The 23,320-nt window shown below is 42.9% G+C and overlaps 1 protein-coding gene across 1 annotated transcript in view; it reads left to right on the forward strand.

Moving 5' to 3' along the window:
* LOC126248134 (mediator of RNA polymerase II transcription subunit 16) overlaps window positions 1-23,320 on the forward strand; it is a 343,327-nt gene that overhangs the window by 243,588 nt on the left and 76,419 nt on the right. The window contains exons 10-11 of the mRNA XM_049948825.1: window positions 15,931-16,138; window positions 17,330-17,469. Coding sequence (XP_049804782.1) covers window positions 15,931-16,138; window positions 17,330-17,469 — 348 coding nt within the window. The remainder of the gene's footprint in view (window positions 1-15,930; window positions 16,139-17,329; window positions 17,470-23,320) is intronic.

Here is a 23,320-nt window from a genome sequence, read left to right on the forward strand (position 1 = left end):
TACTCAAGGAACTGTGGATTAGTGCAGCGCTTTTGCAAAGAAGTGAGAAATTGGTATCCACAGTTATCCATCCATTTTCCTTACCTGCTGCAGTAGGAATGGATACTTTTGGAAATGTCACTTCAAAAATTAATTTAAACAGTGTGCAAAATTTAGAGAACTTAGCATCTACTTTGCTTTCCTTATACACGTCATCCTGGGTTTGATTTGCCAATGCCTTAGAAAGTGTATGTAATTATGATCTGAGAGAGTCCTTTTGTAGGCCTGTAGTTTTGTAGATTTCACTGAGCCTATCTTTAGCTCCATTATCTGACAGTAATGATCTGAAATGCCAAGATCTCTTGTAAATACTTTACAGTTCTCCCCTGTCAATGTCTGTAAGCACATAGTCTAAAATTGAAGCTGAATTTTTTGATATCCTCATAGGAGTGTTCACCATTTGTGGCATGCCAAAAGTGTCCAAAATGTTTAGGATATTATTTTAATTTCACCCTCAACAGCTTTGTTAGCATTCATGTCTTCGCATATTATTATGCTAGTTTTGGTGCCTGGGACCCGTTGATCTGATTTGATTTGATTTTGACAGGGAAGCTAAAACAGCTTGGTCTAACCTGCCACAGCCCGCATTGAAACTGAGTTTATTGTGTGGTATCGCTCCCTTTATATCTAGTAAAGCCAACCAATGCCCTTAAATAGTGCAAGGAGTCCCTTTACCAGTTTTTTGTTAGACAAAGTTTCTTCAGGTCTAGTTGTTCTGAGGATTCTGTATCTTTTGCTCTCCAATGCCATGCATTCGAAGATTAGATGTAATACAGTTTCTTCACCCTCATCACATACCCTACATTTAGGGTCTTTTTCCGTTATACCTATTGTGTGTAGGTGTGTTTTGAAATTCCCATAGCCGGTCATCAGTCCAGTCATGAGTTTGATCTCTTTCCTGTTCAATCCCAGGATTACAGAGCTTCTTTTAAAACATGGCTTGGACATCATTACCTTACCATGTTTTTGTTTATGGACCTTGGTCCAATATTCTGCGAGCTGTTTCCTAAGCCAGTTCCGTAGTTCTAGTTTGATCATAGCCTTGGTGATTGTCAGGACAGGTTCCAGTCCAATAAATGGAGTCGTTGCCCCCATTCTGGCCAATCTGTCGGCTTGTTCATTGCCACAGATCTCCGAGTGGCCAGGGACCCACACTAAGTTTACCTTATGGCTTACCCCTAGCTCCACCAGAGCCCTGTGGCATTCTGCAACAATTTTTGATCTTGTTGCAGGAGCTGCCAGTGATTTCAGGGCTTCCTGGCTGCCTGTATAGATGTAGATGCTACAGTCCTTGTAGCACCTCTCCTTCACACGTACCCTGATTGCAGCAATTTCAGCTTGGAATACAGAGGCCAGTTTTCCTAGAGAGATGATGCCCTCCAGTCTTGGCTGGACCCCGTACACTTCTGCCCCAACGCCTTGGTCAGATTTTCACCCATCGGTGAACCAAACAGTGTCCCCCGCACACTGTCAAACTGTTTTTTCCCACTGCTCCCTTCTTCCAATTATTATATTGTAAGACTTGTTTAAGCTGTTGGATGTTGTTATATAGTCTGCAGACATTTCCCCAACCATTCCTATATTTACCTCACTCACTATGTTAGTGTGTTATTCTGGATATCATGATGAGATCCCGTTTTTGCCACTTTTAAGTCTGTATGCTGCAGCTGCTGCCTCCATCTTGACGCAAAGGTGTAGTGGAGGCATGCTTCCATCCCAGTGGTTGGTGTGCTGCTAATTCCACCTGTTATGGCTAAGCAGGCCAGTCTCTGCACCTTAGCAAGCTCCTTAGCTGCAACCCGCTTTTCTACCTTCTTCCACCACACTATGGCCCCATAGGAAATCCTAAGACTAACCACCGTGGTGTATATCCAGTGCATACCTCTGGGGTTAGGCCCCAGTTTTTACCACAAGCCCTGGTACTCACTAGAGTACTTTTCGCCTTGGAGCAGATGCTCTTAATGTGAAGGGTCCATGTTAGTTTCTCATTTAAGGTTACCCCTAGATATTTCACTATCCCCTTCACAGGTAGAGTTTCACTGAAGAGCTTTAGATTCCAACTTGAGTGTTGGATATGCCTCTTCGTAAATGGCACCAGAACAGTCTTCTTAGGATTAACCCTCAGATCCTGTTTAATGCACCAGTCTTGCACAATGTCCAAGCCTCCTGGTGCCATATTTCTAACCGTGCCAGGAAATTTGCCAATTATTACAATGACAAGGTCACCTGCATATCCTTGGCAGAAGCAGTGCCTGGAATTTAGTTCCTCAATGAGTTCGTTCGCCACTAGATTCCACAATAAAGGGGACAGAACTACTCCTTGTGGGAAACCTCTAGTGGTGTTAATTACCATCTTGTCATTCATCATGATAGCCTCTACCTTCCTTCCACTAGGCATGGCCCTGGTCCACCTATATATAATGGCCCCTAGGTCATGTACCTCTACTGCCCTTACCATGGAATCATAGGTCGCGTTACTGAGGGCCTCCTCGATATCCAGGAAGATGCAGAGAGCTTTTTTTGGAAGTGAAGTGCTTTCTCCACCCTCCCAAAGAGTTGATGGATGATTTACCTGGTTGATATGCATGTTGGTTTGAATGTAGAGAGGCCCTAATTAGCCTCCTCTCCCCAATGGATACATTAACCAGTTTTTCCAATGTTTTGAGAATGAAGGAGGACAGACTGATTGGCCTCATATCCTTAGCCTTGGTATGATCAATTCTCCCTGGCTTTGGAATGAAGACAACCTTCACTGCCCTCCAAGCATTGGGAATGATTCCTACTGCTAGGCAAACCCTGAACAACCTGCATAGGACTTTATTGAGATTCCCTCCTGCCTGTTGCAGGAGAGCTGGAAAGATTCCATCTGGGCCAGGTGACTTGAACGGTTGGCATGTTCCCACCGCCCATTGGATTTTATTGGAGTCCACACACTCTTTGGCTGATTCCCAGTCCTCTCTTTGAGTGCCTGAGAACCATTGTCTCTCCGGAATCGTATTCTGGTCTGTGTTGTCTGGCAGAGCTTACTGAGGAAAGTGAGTTTTGAGGAGAAGTTCCAGCGCCTCATGTGCTGTCTTTATATATTCCCCATCCTCCTTCCTCAACATACCTGCTGGATTGGTTGGTACTCTGGTGAGGATTATGTGAAGTCTGGCTTGAGCAGCTGTGCTCTCCACTTCCTCACAGAATGCGTTGTTTGCTTGTCTGATTGCAAGGTTGTAGTTGACAAGGGCCTCACAATATTTTGCACATTGTCCTTTATGTCTCGCAAGGTTAAACAGTCAAGTACCTGTTTTCTTTGCATTTCCACGTTGTTATTCCACCAAGGCACACTCCTATTTGTGCATTTCTTGGTAATTTTGCAGTTGTCATGATATGAGGTCACTATGGCAGAGGTAACAGCCTCTGCTACTTCCTCAAACTCTACTGGATTCCTTATCGAGGTTTTAATTTCCGATAAGCCTAAGTCAAGGTCCCTCCTATATGTCTCCCAGTCTGTTTTCCTGCGATTCCTATAGGTCATGGTCTGTCTGATTCCCATTTTAACCTTGAATTTAATGTACATGTGGTCCGATGAGGATGGCTCTAACACCACATGCCATTGTTTGACATAGCTGCCCATCATCATGGAACCAAAGGTTATGTCAATTACTTCTTCACTTCTGCTATTCCTGAATGTAGGTTCATCGCCCCTATTCAGGACCGCCAAGTTGTTGTTGTTGTTGTTGTTGTGGTCTTCAGTCCTGAGACTGGTTTGATGTGGCTCTCCATGCTACTCTATCCTGTGCAAGCTTCTTCATCTCCCAGTACCTACTGCAACCTACATCCTTCTGAATCTACTTAGTGTATTCATCTCTTGGTCTCCCTCTATGATTTTTGCCCTCCACGGTGCCCTACAATACTAAATTTGTGATCCCTTCATGCCTCAGAACATGTCCTACTAACCGATTCCTTCTTCTTTTCAAGTTGCGCCGCAAACTCCTCTTCTCCCCAATTCTATTCAATACCTCCTCATTAGTTATGTGATCTACCAATCTAATCTTCAGCATTCTTCTGTAGCACCACATTTCGAAAGCTTCTATTCTCTTCTTGTCCAAACTATTTATCGTCCATGTTTCACTTCCATACATGGCTACACTCCATACAAATACTTTCAGAAAAGATTTCCTGACACTTAAATTTATACTCGATGTTAACAAATTTCTGTTCTTCAGAAATGCTTTCCTTGCCATGGCCAGTCTACATTTTATATCCTCCCTACTTTGACCATCAGTTATTTTGCTCCGCAAATAGCAAAACTCCTTTACTACTTTAAGTGTCTCATTTCCTAATCTAATTCCCTCAGCATCACCCGAATTAATTCGACTACATTCCATTATCCTCGTTTTGCTTTTGTTGATGTTCATCTTATATCCTCGTTTCAAGACACTATCCATTCCATTCAACTGCTCTTCCAAGTCCTTTGCTGTCTCTGACAGAATTACAATGTCATCGGCGATCCTCAAAGTGTCTATTTCTTCTCCATGGATTTTAATACCTACTCTTAATTTTTCTTTCGTTTCCTTTACTGCTTGCTCAATATACAGATTGAATAACATCGTGGAAAGGCTACAACCCTGTCTCACTCCCTTCCCAACCACTGCTTCCCTTCCATGCCCCTTGACTCTTATAACTGCCATCTGGTTTCCGTACAAATTGTAAATAGCTTTTTGCTCCCTGTATTTGACCCCTGCCGCTTTTAGAATTCAAAAGAGAGTATTCCAGTCAACATTGTCAAAATTGTTAGCTAAAGCAAATTCAAGAAGGTACTCACCTCTACTGTTGGTGTCTTTGCTGCCCCATACTAGGTTGTGGGCATTGGCGGCACATCCCACCAACAGTTGGTCACCTTGCCGATGGCAAGCCTCTACCAGTCTCCTCACCTCCAAAGGAGGAGGAGAGCTGTCTTCATAAGGAAGGTATGCTGAGGCCAATACAATTTTCCTCATGATACCTTCCTCACATTGCTGCATTCTAATTGTCACTAGGTCCCTGGAGCAGAAATCCATCATTGGCATGAAAGAAATTCCATTTCTTACATAGCTGCATGTTCTAGAGTTTCTTAGATTTCTAGCATAAATCTGCTTACCTCCAGTGCCACTGAGGCCTGATATGTCCCCTTTATATAAATAGAGTCCTTGTATCAGGGCCATGTCCACTTCCTGCCTCCCCAGGCAGTGGCTCAGGGCAGCAGAGGCCCCTTTACTGTGCTGCAGATTAATCTGCAGCACCTCCAGTCTCTGTCCTGCTGCTATTGTTGCCTTTGAGGTCTTTGATAACCCTGACAGTGACCTGCGAGAACCGTAGAAAACATTTCAGGTCTTGCTCTCGCATCCCCTTCAGGGACTTCTCTCCTACTGCCACCACTGGGGTTTGTCCTTCTGGTAAAACCTTCTGGTTGATCACTCTCCAGTCTTCTGTTGAAACTTTTGGGTTCTGGGCCCCAATTTTCTCAAACAGAGTCTTAGGAGAGACATCCTTAAGGATCTTTGGTACCCATATCGATACCTTTGTGGTCTTAAGAAGCTCTGCTGCTGTCTTGACCAGCAGCTTCGCATCTTCCCACGGGGATATCATGGACACCTTGTCCTTAAGCCATTCCACCATGTGCACCCCCTCGCAGAGAAAAATGAGGGCACCATTATCTAGATAGACCCTCATGAAGTTGGGTCCTATACCAGCGTTCCCCTCAATGTTTTCAAAGACGGCCATCTGTACAAGTGCCTCCTGCTGCAAGGTGATGGCCACCAGTGGATAGCCTTCCTGGATAACTGCCATCTTAAAAACCAAGACTGCAGTACTATAGGTCTGTTTCCATATTTCTTGCCTTGGTTTTTTCTGGGCTCGCTTATCCAGGGGGAGGGAGTCTTAGATTCCTTCCTTATCCTCTTGCTGCCTATCTTCGACGTTGTGGGGGTCTGTGTATCCCCTTCAACCTGAGACAGTTTTTTTCTTGAGGGTCTTAGATTCAAGTCCCTCCAATTGTCTTTAGGAAGCCATTCTTTTCCTTCTTTTTTTTCTCTGTTCCCTAAGTAGTTTCCTCCTCTGGGCCCCAAACATGGCTTTAATCTTGATCTGGTCCAACTTCTCAATTACAGTTCCCAATTTTGGCTCAGGTCTAGACCCCAATTCAGTTGTGGGAATGCCTTCCATCAGCCCTGACCCCAATGTTTGGGTGTCTGAGGTCTCAGTTTGTTTTAATTTATTTTCTTTAGTCGTGTCCATATTGGTCCCATGAGATTTGAGGATCTACACCAGGCTGTTCCAGCTTGTCGGCTCCGTTGTGAGCCGCGGAGCGCTCCCTGCTCCAGGGAGCCGCGTCGCTCGCTGTGGCCAGTCAAGTGGGCCAGCACGCCGGCACGTGGCACGGCTGGCTGAGGCAGGCGGCAAGGCAAGCGTTTTGATGTGCCAGCTGCGTCTTACAAGATCGGCAACCTCATACCAGGAAATACGATGTTCAGGAAATAAATAAGAAATAACTGTTTTACCATAAATTGCATACTAAATTTATTGGGCCTCTGTAGCTTGACATTTTCTTTTCATTACAAGATCGGAAATATCAGGCGTCAAAGTGTTCGCAGCGTTAAAGCGGAGGATGGCCTTCATTGTTGCATCCTGAAGAAACGATCGTTCCTCACTTTTTACTCTTTTGATCGCTGAGAAAAACTGCTCACAACAATATGTAGATCCAAACATGCACATGAACTGAGCGGCATTGTTGTGTATCTTGGGAAATATTTTTTGCTGTAATGAACGATACCATCGTGACAAATCCAACGTGTTGTTGTACCTCTCTTTCAACAAAGTTGAAGTTTGCAAATCAATAATCTCCAATTGAAGTGACGATGACAAGCTCTAGTGTTTCAGCACACAGTGCCTCTTGGTGAATAAAACAATGAAGAGTCACAATGTCTTTCCCGAATTCGTCCCTGAGTTTATTTTACAAACGAGAAGTAAAACCTTGGTGACGCTCGATCATTTGTGGTGCACCGTCTGTCGCAACAGAATGGAGCTTCTCCCACGGCAAATTCATATTGTCCACTGATGCACAAACAGCTTCAAAAATGTCACGTCCTGTTGCGGTGTAATCGAGTGGTACCACATCCAAGAGTTCCTCAGTTACTTGCAGCTCCATGTCGACATCAGGCACAAAGACTGCAAGCTGAGCACAGTCCGATATGTCGGTGCTTTCGTCAAGCGCTAGCGAAAATGCAACAAAGCTCTCAGCCTTTTTCCTGAGCTGTGTCTCTAAATCCGCTGCCATGTCCAGGATTCGACAAGACATTGTTTGCTTCGACAGGCAAACCCCTTCAGTTGCCTGCACCTCCCTTGGAAACAAACATTCTGCAACTGCTACCATGCACGTTTTTACGAGTGATCATACTGAAAACTGCTTGCCACTCGTCGCAATGATGTGAGCGACCCTGTAGCTTGCTCGAATTGCAGACTCAGTAGCGTTTTCTCCGCTCTCATTCACCTGAAAATTATAAACACATTACAGAACACGAACTATGTTGCATGTTTTGATACGCTCTGTATTACGAAACAGTTTTTAAACTTGTGTCTCCTGGTATGTCGTTCTTAAGCCTGGCTACCAGTTCTCTCCGTGCAACGCCTTTTATAATGATCGTAGTGCGCTGCGTGAAGACGTGTATAATATCGTTGTACCTCTTCGCAGAATTAAACACTTTATGACATACAAGACACAGCGGACGACCATCCCTCTCAATGAAAAGAAAGGTATCCTCCAATAGAGGTACAGGGCTCCCGCGGCTAGTCATAGTTGTCATTGAACACGGATTATTGCGTCAGTTGCGGCTGCATGCGGCCAGGGGGCAATGAGTTCGCTTTCCCCCTCCACGCGGGCTCCGAGCTGCCGCAGTGTGCACTCCGGAGCGCTCCGGCTCCCTGGAGCTCTGTTGGAACAGCCTGATCTACACGGTCTACACCACGAATACCCCATGCAGTGTAAGGCTACTTACTCAGGGAAGTCACACAGTATCCCTGAGGTTCCGTTTACAACACATCTTCCCATGTGCCACGCACCTCTCGGCACAGATCGCATCACGCCTTGGGTTGGGAAAGAGAATTGGGTAACGACTAGGAGTGGATAGGGAAGATGGGACTTTGTGGGACACTCTTGGTCTGATCCATCAGCTGAAGCCTTTCCGGCAGTAGGTCCTCTACCTTCGGTATAGCCCTCAGCTTCACGTGGATACGCAAGCCTCTCCATCCACATGGACATACTTTGTCAAGGTGGTGTCCCCCAGAGAGGCCTGAGACCCATTCCAGGACTTCCGTTAATTTCTTGAAGAAAGTGCCCACATTACTACTAGGTTAGCAGTAAACGCACAGAATGATTAGCTTATTATAAGCATCTAGCTTTGTTATTTAAGTGGCTGACAATACAAAATGTCCATCTACATTAATTGTGGTCAGATCTTATCTAGTTTTAAAATGTGTGCCACTCCTGTTCCCTGAACTCCCTCCCATCATCACACAGAATCCAGAACCTAAATAGACCTGAAACATAGCCATGACGCTGTCCTCCAAAAGCCTTAGCCCTGCAGAAGTATCTGTCCTTTCCATAGGCCCCACCTTTTGCCCCACTCCCATATTCAGTTGTGCAGGATGTGATAAAGACCTTCTCTCCTTCCCCCAGTCCCTACAGTGGAAACACTTTTTTGCCACCAACCCTATCAACCAGACTCATCCAAAGACCAATGTTGAACCCTGCCTGACTCAGTTCACTCCTCCATCCAATCGTGATCCACCCCCACTGCCCCCAAATCACCTCTGTTAACTTTCCAGAATTTCTTAACCTCAAACCTTGCTTCACCACCATTCCCCAAATCCCTCAGCATGCAAACTGACCATATGTCCACAGAAAGAACCTCAATTCACCACCTAAAAACTGAACCTAGCCTACCTGCTGACAAATGCTCCACCACTGTTGTTTTGAATCACAAGGATTACCTGGCAGAAGGACTCCTCCAGCTGTCAGATTCATCCACCTACAAACACTGCCTCAGTGACCCCATTCCAGAAATCCGGAAGGATCTCGAGTCCCTCCTCAAATCCATAGGCTCATCCCAGAGCCTTTCCCTGGAGTCCATCTCTCTCCTCACCCCTATCACTCCCTGCACTCCTACCTTCTACATGCTTCCTAAAGTCCATAAACCCAACCACACAAGACACCCCATTTTGGCCAGGTACTGTGCCCCCATTGAGAGAATCTCTGCTCTCGTAGACCAATACCTTCAGCCTGTTACCCACAACCTACTTTCGTATATAAAAGATACCAACCATTTCCTCCACTGACTCTCCACAGTTCCTGTTTCTTGACCACATGGTGGCCTGCTCATCACTATTGATGCCACCTCCCTGTACACTAACATCCCTAATGCCCACAGCCTTGCTGTAATTGAATGCTACCTTTCCCAACACTCAACAGATTCCAAACCAGCAGCCTCCTTCCTAGTCACCATGACCAACTATATGCTCACTCATAATTACTTCTCCTTTGAAGGCATTACCTAAAAACAAATCAAGGATACGGCTGTGGATACCTACAAGGCACCATCCCGTACCAACCTATTCATGGGCCAACTAGAGGAATCCCTCCTAAACACCCAAATCCCAAACCTCTCATCTGGTTCAGATTCATTGATGACATCTCCATAATCTGTAACAAGAGTAAGGAAACCTATCCACATTCCTCGACAACCTCAACACTTTCTCCCCCATTTGCTGCACCTGGTCCTACTCAACCCAACAAGCCAACTTCATCAATGTTGATTTCCACCTCAAAGATGGCTACATTAGTACCTCTGACCATATCAAATTTACCAACCACCGGCTATGCCTCCACTGTGACAGCTTCCCTCTTGAAATATATCAGGTGTCTCACTGAGGCCTTCACAGACCATAATTACCTGTACCTTATCTTCCCAAAGTCCCATTGTCTGGGCACAGAGGAGCACTCCCCTTGTGACTCAGTACCACCCAGGGCTGAAGCAACTGAATTACATTCTCGCCAGGGTTTCTGTTACCACACGTTGTGCCTTGAAATGAGAAATGTACCCACTATCCTTCCCACCCCTCCCACAGTGGTATTCTGCTGCCCACCAAACCTACAAAGTATCCCCGCCCATCTCTACACAACCCCTGCTCCCAACTGCTTGCCTCACAGCTCATATCCCTGTAAGAGACCTAGATGCAAGACCTGTCCCTTACATACTCCCACGACCACCTAGTCCATCAAAGGCAGGGCTACGTGTGAACCAGTCATGTGATCTATAAGCTAAGCTGCAACCACTGTGCTGCTTTCTACGTGAGCATGACAACCAGCAAGCTGTCTGTCCATATGAATGGCCATGAACAAACTGCTGAGCCCGTCATCCAACACAACATTCTTCATTTCAACCACTGTTCCATCTGGATCGTTCCCACCAACACCAGCTTTTATGAACTGCGCAGGTAGGAACAGTCCTTGCAATACGAGGTGCGACAATAAAGTAATGAGACTGATGTGAAAAAAAAAGTTGCTTACCGTTTTAGTCAAGTTTAGTGTTGTCTCCTTCAAAGTAGTTCCTTCCTACTTGCACACTTTTTCCAGCACTTCTGCCATTGATGGTAACATTTTTGGAACTCATCTTCTGTAATGTCCTCCAAGACCCTCCTCACAACTTTTTGGACATCTTGTGTTGTTTGAAAATGGTGCCCCTTGATTGCCGTTTTGACTCTTGGAAATATAAAAAAGTCGCACGGAGCAATATCTGGTGAATAAGGTGGCTTTGGTAGTACTGAAATTTGTTTTGAGGTTAAAAATTGCTGTACTGACAGAGCAGTATGGGATGGCACATTATCGTGATGCAGAATCCAATTATCAGCAATGTTGCCACCGACACGAAGAACTCTTTTACAAAGTCTGTTTGTCCAGGAGGTACCCACTCTTTATGCAAAATTCCCTTGGAATCAAAGAAGGTTGATGGTCGTCCACTGTGGTCTTCATCTTCAACATCTGTTCTGCCTTCACTAAACATTTTATGCCAACAAAAAACTTGAGCGTTTGACATAACCTCCTCTCTAAAAGCCTTCTGAAGCTTACCGTAAGTTGTCGTTGCGTTTTCACCCAATTTAACGCGAAAAGAAATGGCATACCGTTGCGCAATATTATGCGGTTCCATTTCTGTGACGAGAGACACAAACACGTGTTAACTTATTACAGCACAACACATGACTGAGCAGCTGCATCGATGTGCTGCTTGGACTAGAAGCAGCTTATAGACCAATGTCAAACATATTGTGCATACGCAAGCCTGCAGGGTTGCCACATCTTGCAAAGAAAATCAGTCTACTTTTTTGTCACACCTCGTACATCTCACATTCCTGTAACCCTCTTGTCATTGTCCTTAGCCCTCTATCTCTTCCCTGTTCCCATTCCAGCACTACACAGCCCTCTATTCCACCAACGCACTCTTAGTCTATTTTCTTCTCTCCTTTTCTACTACCTGTCCCCACTCCCCCCTCCATCTAACCTCCTGACTGCACCTAGCTACCGAGCGAGGTGGCGCAGTGGTTAGCACACTGAACTCGCATTCGGGAGGACGACGGTTCAATCCCGTCTCCGGCCATCCTGATTTAGGTTTTCCGTGATTTCCCTAAATCGCTTCAGGCAAATGCCGGGATGGTTCCTTTGAAAGGGCACGGTCGATTTCCTTCCCCATCCTTCCCTCACCCGAGCTTGCGCTCCGTCTCTAATGACCTCGTTGTCGACGGGACGTTAAACACTAATCTCCTCCTCCTGCACCTAGCTGTCCTATCCTCTCTCCACTGCGTCCCTCTACGTGCCCATAAGCAGCACTTTACCGTCCTCCACCCGTATCCTGCTATTCTCTTGCTTCCCCACCCCAGCCTCCTCCTTACCCCTGCCACCCGGTTGCCTCTCCCATCGTGCACTGTTGCTCACAGTCTGGCTTCAGCTGCCAGAGACTGTGGTCATGTGTGTGTGAGTTGCATTTGCATCTGTGTGTGCATGTGTGTCAATGTTTGATGAATGCCTTGTTGACCAAAAGCTCACTTTCTGACAGTATTTTTGTTGTGCCTATCTGCCACTCAGCCTCTCCACTGTATGGTGAGTAGCAACTATCCTTTTCATAATATTGTTACATTCCACCCCTGATGTAGATACATGGTCCCCTACCCTTTAAGAAATTAATAACTTGCACATTCATAGAATGATAGCATTCTATGCTGCAATTCATCATATCCCAACCAGTGCTCTGTAATTTATACTACTGTGCTGCTCAAAGGCTGTAATCCAGCCTTAAGTTGGTGTACTTTATTTTTAATGGACTGTGAATTTTGATGAATAATAGATAATTCTGAGCAAATTTTCATGGTGCTTGCACACTCCAGTTTGGTACATTTTATTTCCTGCATAGATGGTGTAGAAGTTTCTAATCTTGTTGAGATAATTTTAAGAGAGAGGAGCCAGTTGTCGTGATTTATCCTAAAATGGCCTATTTCTCCTACCTGTGACGACAGATATTTGGCCCTGTGTATCCCCGCACCCACCCACTATACTCACACTAATTAACTCAACCAACATTTCTTTCCCAAAGCTGTTGAGGTGCAAACCATGCCTAGATTAGCCCCCATCTCCTAATAGTCTCCACTGGCACTACATTCCCCCTGTTGAACCATTTACTACTACTCCCACAATGCATCTTACTACCCACTTTCTTACAACAGCCGCCACAGAGTCCACTCATGGTCAGATATTATCTATAAAAACTGAGAAAAAAGCTTAAATATGAAATGCTAAAGGAATATTATGAAATGTGTTACATTTGTTTCACTATAAAAAGAATGCAACCTCTACTAATGTATTAAGTTCACTACTACGGCAAGTTCAGAAATGTAGGATGCAAGATAATTTTAAAAGGTAAGGTGAGTGCAAACAAACGTTTACCAGATATCACACCTAACAGCAGTTTAAACCAACTTGCATCGAAATGTAACACAGAGTTACCAAAACTACTCCCTACTATGACATTTAATCTGTTTTTTTAATACGCATTTCGTGCTGTGCTAAATATTTTGAATTTTTCTGCTTCAGGTTTCAGCCAGCTCTCACTTCCGAGAATAATGTGAGTGTGACTGTCCTTCCCTCCCTCCCTCACTCTCTCCCTCTCCCTCTCCCTCTCCCTCTCCCTCTCCCTCTCCCTCTCCCTCTCCCTCTCCCTCTCCCTCTCCCTCTCCCTCTCCCTCTCCCTGCCCCCTCCCTCCCTCACCCCTACCTCCCCCTACCTCCCTCCCCCTCCCTCCCCCTCCCTCCCCCTCCCTCCCCCTCCCTCCCTCACCCCTCCCTCCCCCTCCCACCCTCACCCCTCCCTCCCTCACCCCTCCCTCCCCCTCCCTCCCCCCTCCTTCCCCCCTACCTCACCCTCCTCTGCCTCTGTCACACCTCTCCCCACCCATTCTTAATTGTAATTCTAACAGTTCTGTTGTTGTTGTTGTTGTTGTTGTTGTGGTCTTCAGTTTGAAGACTGGTCTGATGCAGCTCTCCATGCACTCTATCCTGTGCCAGCCTCTTCATCTCTGAATAATTCCTGCAACCTACATATTTCTGAATCTGTTCACTGTATTCATCTCTTGGTCTCCCTTTATAATTTTTACCTGCAACAGTTCCCTCCAGTACTAAACTGGTGATCTCTTGATGTCTCAGAACGTGTCCTATTGACTGAGCCCTTCTTTTGGTCAAGCTGTACCACAAATTTCTTATCTCTCCTGTATTCAGTAACTTGTCATTAGTTAATCTACCCATCTAATCTTCAGCGTTCTTCTGTAGTACCACATATCAAAAGCTTCTGTTGTTTTCTTGTCTAAACTGTTTATTGTCCATGTTTCACTTGCATACATGGCTGCACTCCACTCAAATACTTCCAGATAAAGACTTCCTGACACTTAAATCTATACTCAATGTTTCTCTTCTTCCGAAACGCTTTTCTTGTCATTGCCACCATACATCTTATATCCTCTCTACTTTGGTCGTAATCAGTTATTTTTATGCCCAAATAGCAAAACTCATCTACTGCTTTAAGTGTCTCATTTCTTAATTTAATTCCCTCGGCATCATTTAATTCAGCTGCATTCCATTATCCGTATTTTGCTTTTGTTGATGTTCCTCTTATATCCTCAGGAGGGGGGGGGGGGGGGGTCAACAATACTGTTAGACAGAAACTTTAAAAAAACTGTCTCTTTCATGTAATATTTTATATGAATGAAGAAAAATTTGCGCACTATGATTTCATAGTGTGATTCATTGCATACTGACACTACAAAAACATCTCTGAATCAAATGGACATCAAAGGCAAGCATTTTGAGAAGACTGTAATCAGACGTCCAACAAGTATGTTTACTCAGTGTGACAAAACAGAATTGCAGTTGGTAGGGTGTTGAATTAGAATGTAAGAGATGGAGAGCTAATTTCTGGCTTCAGGGCAGTACTGTAAATATAGCTTATACAAAAATACGAAGGTTGGAACTTCAATAGTGGCAACTATTTATTTACAGCTTGTACAAAATAGATAAGTGTTTCAAAGTTTTACTGACCTCCAAAGCGATGTGGAAGTCGTAGGATACTCTTAGCAGTGCCAGTTGTGTCGACAGTTTGAGCGGTACGGTCTATTGCCCGACGAATTTGTAGCAGTTCTGAAGCGAATGCCGTGAAGTGTTTCCTTCAGTTTAGAAATCAACTTGAACTCACGAGGACTTAAATCAGGGAAGTGCTATAGGTAGTATAGCACTTAGCAGCCCCATCAGTCAAATAAATCAGTAACAGCTTGCACTGTACGTACTTGAGCATTGTCCTGCAAAATGGTGGTCAGGTCCTGCAGAAAGTGTCATCACTTCTGTCTTATGCTGTTCATTCTTGGAACACAACCTACGACCGGCTTAGAGACAGAAGTGATGACACTTACTGCAGGACCTGACCGTCATTTTGCAGGACGGTGCTCAAGCACGTACAGTGCAAACTGTTACTGATTTGTTTGACTGATGAGGCTGCTAAGTGCTGTACCACCTACAGCACTCCCCTGATTTAAGCCCTCATGAGTTCAGCTCGATTTCTAATCCGAAGGAAACACTTCATGGCATTCGCTTCAGAACTGCTACAAATTCATCGGGCAATAGACCGCACCTCTCGAACTGTCAACACAACTGGCACTGCTAAGAGTATCCTACGACTTCCACATCACTGGCAATGGGTTACACAAAATGCTGTCGACTACTTTGAAGGTCAGTAAAACTTTGAAACATGTATCTATTTTGTACGAGCTGTAAATAAATAGCTGTCATTATTAAAGTTCCAACCCTCGTATAAAAGAGATGCTCAGGGAATTTGAATAGGCATCTTTGCATAAGGCGATATTTTTTTCATGTAACCATGATGGATAAATTCAGAGAACTGATATTTAAGTTAAATTGTGCACAAAGTGTGCTGCCCGCATTGTGTGTCTTATGTAGGTATCACAAGAATAAAATAAGAAGGATTGGAGTACCTTTGAAGACAGTTAGCCAGTTTTCCCTTGCTCCATATCCATATGCAAAATGAATACAACTAGGAGTGGCTTTTCATGATAGAGTATGCTTTTTGACAGGTGTTGCACAGTGGTTTGCAGAATATATTTGTATATCTGTATTTAGATGTGTACTTTTCTGCATATATCTTTCAGCCACCACTTGATAATAAGATGTATTTTTGTTTCTTTGTGTGGCTGTCTAGACATTTTTAAATATTATTTCATTTGAATAAATTAATTTTTCTTTATTTTATAAATTTCCAGGTGGTCCTATATCTGTTTCATGTGCCAGCACTTTATTGGAGTACTGCATGATGACAGGATTTGACTGGTGGGATGTACTGGTATCATTAAGGCCAGAAATAATTGATGCTGTGTGTGAAAGATTCTCAGAAAATTTTAACCGCCAGTCTGCACCCATACAGCAATTCTATTATATTAAACAGCTGAACATTAAGACGTCCTTGTACAGGTTATTATAAACTCTTCTTCTCTATATTTTGTTGTGTTGTTTTCGTATAATTGAAGGTATAGAACATTTTAAATGGAAGATGATTGATCTTCAAAAATGTAAATCTGTGCTTCACTTTCATTGGATCAATAAGGGTATACACTCATGAGCGATTGAACTAGAGATGAGATAGCTGGTAAGTGGTGGGAAGGGGTGGGGGGGGGGAGGGAGGAAGAAAGAGAGAGAGAGAGAGAGAGAGAGAGAGAGAGAGAGAGAGAGAGAGAGAGAGAGAGAGCACTTCTGCCACCACAATGAATGAAATAGTTTGGTGTGTTTGATCGCAGGGGTATTATCAGACCTTATAATGATCATTGGCATGAGAGTAAAGTAAAGGTAAGGAAACACAAGATGCATGCTATCAACACACATTCGACCAAACCCAGATTGTGAAACAACCAGTTTTGGTGTAATAAATGTACCTAAATAAAGCAGTGGTGGTTCCTATCAAGATTAATGTAAATCACCTACAAAGCATAAAATGATCAAGATTATTTCAAGGATATGCTTTAACCCAGACTGAGATACTGACAGCCCAAGAACTTGCTCATAATTAATGTGGCCTCCTACAACCATATCCATTGAACAATAGCCTGCCGAGCCTAAAGAATTTGGTGAGGCATATGTCCACTATGAAATATTGGAAGAGCAGGCCTCACAGTAGATTCAGTTCATCTCTTATTTTTGCTATATGTCATACATCCATATGATCAGTTCACATGCTGAATGTGTACCAGCAAAGGGTAATAATCCTTTATGGTTAATAATTGCCAGGTAATTAGTCAGTCAGTTTTCTAGTGCAAAATAAATATGAACTCTATGGAAAGTTGTAGACCTCTTCTTTCCTCACAATCTGCAATGCAGGACGCAGAGCAGCCTTTTTGCATCTTTTTACCAAAGTAATTGGCTTGTTTAAATACCTATTAACCTAGGTAATGTAATCTATTTTGTATGAGATTATTAACATGATTCTATTTTATAAAATTAGCCTAAAGTGAGGGTTCACAATTAAACTGCAGAGTACACAGAAATTTTAAATAGCCTGTAGTTGTCAGTCGTATGAATGCATTACCATAGCAGTATTTTTCATAAATGATCAAGTGTTATGTTATTAAGTATGAAATTAATATCGAAGGCTAAATTTAATTTGTGCAGGTTGTCAATGAATGGGCAGTCAAAAGCAGCTGATCTCACATCTCTACTTATGTTGCACTCTGTTGCAACAGCATTTAAATCATTATTACGACCATCTGATCTTTCAAATCATGAGAAAGGTCCTGCAGAAAGCTTGGCAAGTATGTTGAACTAATGAACAGAAAATATATTTTTAGTCAAAAAACTGTTAACAGCTTCCTCTTTTTTCTTTAAATTTTTTACAGTTGTAAGGAATGTATGTAGTTGCACTAGGAGCAAGTACTTGTGTGGAGATTTGATACTTCATTTATTATGTATTCAGAGAGAAGGAGAGAATGAGGAAGAAAGATGGGAAGAGATGGGCTCAGTACCTAAAATTCTTGATACCTCCCATTTAAGCTGAAGACGTAATTTTGATAACATCAACAAATTTGCAGAGAACATACATTGATATGCATTTCATAAAACTTTAGGTATTAGAACCAGGTACAAAGTTTTTGGCCACAATCTTTTGTTCTGTGGGTGTAGTCTTTGGCCTGTGGGTGTGAAGAGGCAGTGAATGTTGAATAAAGTGAGTTCTTAACCTTCCTGACATACATCTGGCTTTCTTGAAATGTGTAGTCATATTATGGAGGTGGTGTAAGATCTGAAAATAATGTGTGTAAGTGCATGAATGAGGGACAGTTAACTTGAATATTTTCACATTGCAACTACAGTCAACTCCAAACCTGAAAGTAATGGCTCATGTGGTGTGTAATGGATCACTAGAGACCTGACCAGTGATACCCTTGTTTGATTCTACCTGAAGTCCTCATGTATCCTAAGTGACCAGATGTTGAATGCATCTTGGAAATAACTTAAAATAGCTGACTTTAGGTGAGCTGGGGTGACAGGCTCCATTGAGTCATAGTTCCTCTTATTCAATATTCTGTTTATTAATTGGAATATTTCTTTTGTCAGTTCCTCATTTTTCCAGGCTTGTGTGGTTTTCAGCAATGCTGGATCCTCCGTCTCTTCAACAGCAGTGTCATTTAATGCAGTGAAGACTGAGATTTTGTTATCTTTATTTATCATACAATATCCAAAAGTGTGTTAAATAGCAATAACAATTACCTTCACAACTGCTCCCACTGTCCACATGATGGATAGTATTAGACCGTGATTCCTTGAAGTTGGTGTCCTTGTGTTCGCATGCACCTTTGTGTACCACTATGATGATGTACTCCTGAAGTCTCAGTTCCCATCTCACCAGTCGATCCCATAGACCCTCAGGCTAGTCAGCCAGCATAGAGAATGATGGTCTATCATGACAGTCAATCATTTGCCAAATAAATATGTTGAGCAAGATGGTACAGTGGTTAGAACACTGGGTTTGCATTGTGGAGGATGATGGTTTCAATCCCTGTCTTCCCATCTGAGTTGAAGTTATTGATTATTGCCGTAGATTACTCCACTCAAATGCTGGGATAATTCCTTTCAGAAGGGCATGGCCGATTTCCTTCCCCATTCTTTTTCTAATCCGAGTTTGTGCTCCATCTCTGCTTAATGACCTCGCTGTCAGCCAGATGTTTTTTAACTCTGTTCTTCCTCCCCCCATTTTTTTTTAAAAAAAGATTGGAACTTTTTGATGGTCAAAACAATTGCAAGGCACTCTTCCTCAGTGGCAGACTAACTTAATTGTGGACTTTAAGAGTACTTCATAAGTGTAAGAGATCACCTTTTCATAATCTTATTGAATTTGCACAAGAACTGCACACGTCTCATACAATTCTATGACTGGAGAAGATGTTAGTGCCTCTTTTTTTCTGTCATTAGTCTTATGACTGGTCTGATGTGGCCTGCCACAAACTGAATTTCTCTCCTGTGCCAACCTCTTCACCTCAGAGTACCACTTGCAACCTTCATCCTCAATTATTTGCTGGATGTATTCCAAACTATGTCTTCCTCTACAGTTTTTGCCTTCTACAGCTCTCTCTAGTACCATGGAAGTCATTCCGTGATGTCTTAACAGATGTCCTATCATCCTGTCCCTTCTCCTTCTCAGTGTTTCCCACATATTCCTTTCCTCTCCGATTCTGCGTAGAATCTCCTCATTCCTTACCTTATCGGTCCACCTAATTTTCAACATTCACCTTAGCACCACATCTCAAATGCTTCGATTCTCTTCTGTTCCGGTTTTCCCACAGTCCGTGTTTCACTACCAAATAATGCTGTGCTCCATACATACATTCTCAGAAATTTCTTCCTCAAATTAAGGCCTATGTTTGATACTAGTAGACTTCTCTTGGCCAGGAATGCCCTTTTTGCCAGGGTTAGTCTGCTTTTGATGTCCTCCTTGCTCCATCTGTAATTGGTTATTTTGCTGCCCAGGTAGCAGAATTCCTTAACTTCATCTACCTCATGACTATCAATTGTGATGTTAAGTTTCTCACTGTTCCCATTTCTGCTACTTCTCATTACTTTTGTCTTTCTCTCGTTTACTCTCAATCAATATTGTGCGCTCATTAGATTCTTCACCTCCATTCAGCATATCATGTAATTCTTCTCCACTTTCACTCAGGATGGCAATGTCATCAGCAAATCATATCATCGATATCCTTTTTCCTTGAATTTTAATTCCACTCCTGAACATTTCATTTATTTCCAACATTGCTTTTTCGATGTACAGGTTGAGCAGTAGGGAGGAAAGACTACATCCCTGTCTTCTACCCTTTTTAATCTGAGCAATTCATTCTTGGTCATCCACTCTTTTTATTCCCTCTTGGCTCTTTTACATATTGTATATTATCATATTACCCATCTCTCCCTACAGCTTACACCTATTTTTCTCAGAATTTCGAACATCTTGCACCATTTTACGTTGTCAAATGCTTCTTCCAGGTCAACAAATCATGTGAATGTGTCTTGATTTTTCTTTAGTCTTGCTTCCATTATCAACTGCAGTGTCAGAATTGCCTCTCTCGTGCCTTTACCTTTTCTAAAGCCAAACTGATCGTCATCTAGCATGTCCTCAATTTTCTGTTCCATTCTTCTGTATATTATTCTTGTCAGTAACTTGGATGCATGAGTTGTTAAGCTGATTGTGCAATAATTCTTGCACTTGTCAGCTCTTGCAGTCTTCGGAATTGTGTGGATGATATTTTTCCAAAAGTCAGATGGTATGTCGCTGGACTCATATGTTCTACACACCAACATGAATAGTAACTTTGTTGCCACTTCTCCCAATGATTTTAGAAATTGTGATGGAATGTTATCTATCTCTTCTGCATTATTGGCTCTTAAGTCCTCTGAAGCTTGCTTAAATTCTGATTCTAATATAGGATCCCCTATCTCTTCTAAATCGACTCCTGTCTCTTGTATCACACCAGAAAAATCTTCTTCCCTCGTACAGGCATTCAATGTACTCTTTTCACCTACCTGCTTCCCCCTCTGCATTTTACAGTGGAATTCCCATTGCACTCTTAATGTTACCACCCTTGCCTTTTAGATCACCGAAGGTTATTTTGACTTTCCTGTATGCTGAGTCAGTCCTTACAACAGTCATTTCTTTTCAATTTCTTCAGATTTTTCTTGCAGCCACTTCATCTTAGCTTCCATGCACTTGCTACTTATTTCATTCCTCAGCAACTTGTATAACTGTATTCCTGAATTTCCCTGAACATTTTTGTACTTCCTTCTTTCAACGATCAACTGAAATATTTCTTCTGTTACCCATAGGTTCTTTGCAATTACCTCCTTTGTGCATATGTTTTTCTTTCTAACTTCTGTGATTGCCCTTTTTAGAGATGTCCATTCCTCCTCAGCTGTACTGCCTACTGAGCTATTCCTTATTGCTGTATCTATAGCCTTAGAGAACTTCAAGCATGTCTTTGTCATCCCTTAATAATACTTCTGTATCCTGCTTCCTTGCTTATTGATTCTTCCTGATTAATCCCTTGAACTTCAGCATACTCTTCATCACTGCTACATTGTGATCCGAGTCTATATCTGCTGCTGGATACACCTTACAATCCAGCTACTGATTTCGGAATTTCTGTCTGACCATGATGTAATCTAACTGAAATCTTCCCATATCACCCGGTCTTTTCCAAGTATACCTCCTCCTCTTGTGATTCTTGAACACAGTATTCATTATTATTAGCAGAAATTTATTACAGAACTCAATACCTTCTTGAGGACATGGAAAGATGTTTCTTGCACCTCATTCCAGGAAAATTTATTGTCTCCTTGCAGTAGTTCTTGCAAGGTATGTGCCTTGGTACAGAAGTTCTCTATGTATTGCTGATTGTACAAGCACATTCCAAGAAAACTTCTCATGTCATGAATGTGCCGAGGAGATGAAAAATCTGTGACCGCACTTATTTTCTCTGGATCGGGCTAGTCCACTTCGCCATTAACTAGATGCCCCAACATCTTTATTTCTTGGGCAGTGAAGAGGCACATTTTTGGATTCGGGCAGAGGCCTGCTGCCTGAACACACTTTAATATGGTTGTCAGGTGGCTTAGATGTTCTTCAGATATCTTTGAAAAAAGGACAATGTCATGCAGATAGTAAAGACACCTCATCCATTTAAGATGTCGAAGCAAGTTGACCATCAAATGCTCGAAGATGACAGGAGCATTACACAGTCCAAATGGCATAACTTTGAACTCATAAAGGCCATTAGGTGTGATGGAGCCAGACTTTTCCCAGTCATCTTTGTCAGCCATGATTTGCCAGTACTCCTGCTGCAGATCCGTAGTTACAAAATACTTTGCTAGTTTCACACAGTCCAGGATGTCATAAGTGTGTGGCAGTTGGTAGTAATTTTGGTCTGTCATCCATAGTTGATGCAGAAACACCAGGTGCTGCATTTCTTTGTGCAAGGTTCAAGGACCCTCTGAAGGTTCAGTGATGTCATCCTGCCACATCTTCTCCACTTCTTCTTGCATTATGTGTTGTTCAACTGGCAACACCATAAATGTTGCTGGATGATTGGTGGATTATCTCCAGTATTAGTACAGTGTTTCACTATGGGCCACTTAGTCTGTTTTTTCTCCACTCCAGATTTGAAAGCATCCAAAAATTGGAGCATAACAGATAACACTCACCAGCATTGTTCCTTGGTCAGGTTAGATCCTGTTTGAAGTTCAATAACAGCTACCTCCACTCCATTGTCTGTAGTGGCAGCAGAGCATGATTCTTCATTGATGACACTGAGCTGTGCATCCTGGACTGGTCTGGTTTTTCATACTCACACACCTTTAGGGATGGATTGTGGTGACTCATGACAGTTAGTAACCCAAAGTTCTCCTTGGCCATCTGCAGTGCTCTTTTGTGCCTTACGCAATAGGTAAAGCTTCACAGTTTGATTGAGCACTTAATTTGATGACTGGAACTCGTCTTGGTGATGGTGGTGGGATAACATGTCTTCAGTGCAAACAACCACCTAGAACAATCTTTTGCAACGTGTGCTTGTTGGAATTCCGTCACCAATTTGGAACTCTGATTTCTCAGTCTTTAACTGCTTGTGATGCCTGAAAGAAGTCCCATCAGAGAATAACATTATAACTATATTTTGTTAAAAGACAAATTTGAAGGACTGTATTCTGTCATTGATAGTTATTTTTGCAATACATGTTCCTGGCAGCTGGAAGTGTTTCCCGTTTGCAACTTTCAGCACATTCACTTCTGTATCCCAGAAGATAATCTTCTTTAGATGGCTACAACAAGCATTCAACATTACTGAAAAAGAAACCCCTGTGTTGAATAGTGCATGGACAGGATGGCTGTTGATGGTGATGTCAATGAGATTTCCTGACATCTTGATAATGTTTTTCTGTGGAGAATTGTCATCTGTGGCAGCTTCACCTGCATAGGTGCTTGGTTCACATAGTTTCCCTGAATTCAGCAGGTAGGTGATTGGCTGATACCTCTGCACAGCAACAAGGAACAGCTTTGGCATGTTGGGGAGCTACCTCATCCAGCATATGTTAATTGGCTTTGTCCCACAGGTTGATTATAATCATCTG

This window comes from Schistocerca nitens, chromosome 3 (assembly GCF_023898315.1).
Source record: "Schistocerca nitens isolate TAMUIC-IGC-003100 chromosome 3, iqSchNite1.1, whole genome shotgun sequence".
Taxonomy (NCBI): Eukaryota; Metazoa; Arthropoda; class Insecta; order Orthoptera; family Acrididae; genus Schistocerca; species Schistocerca nitens.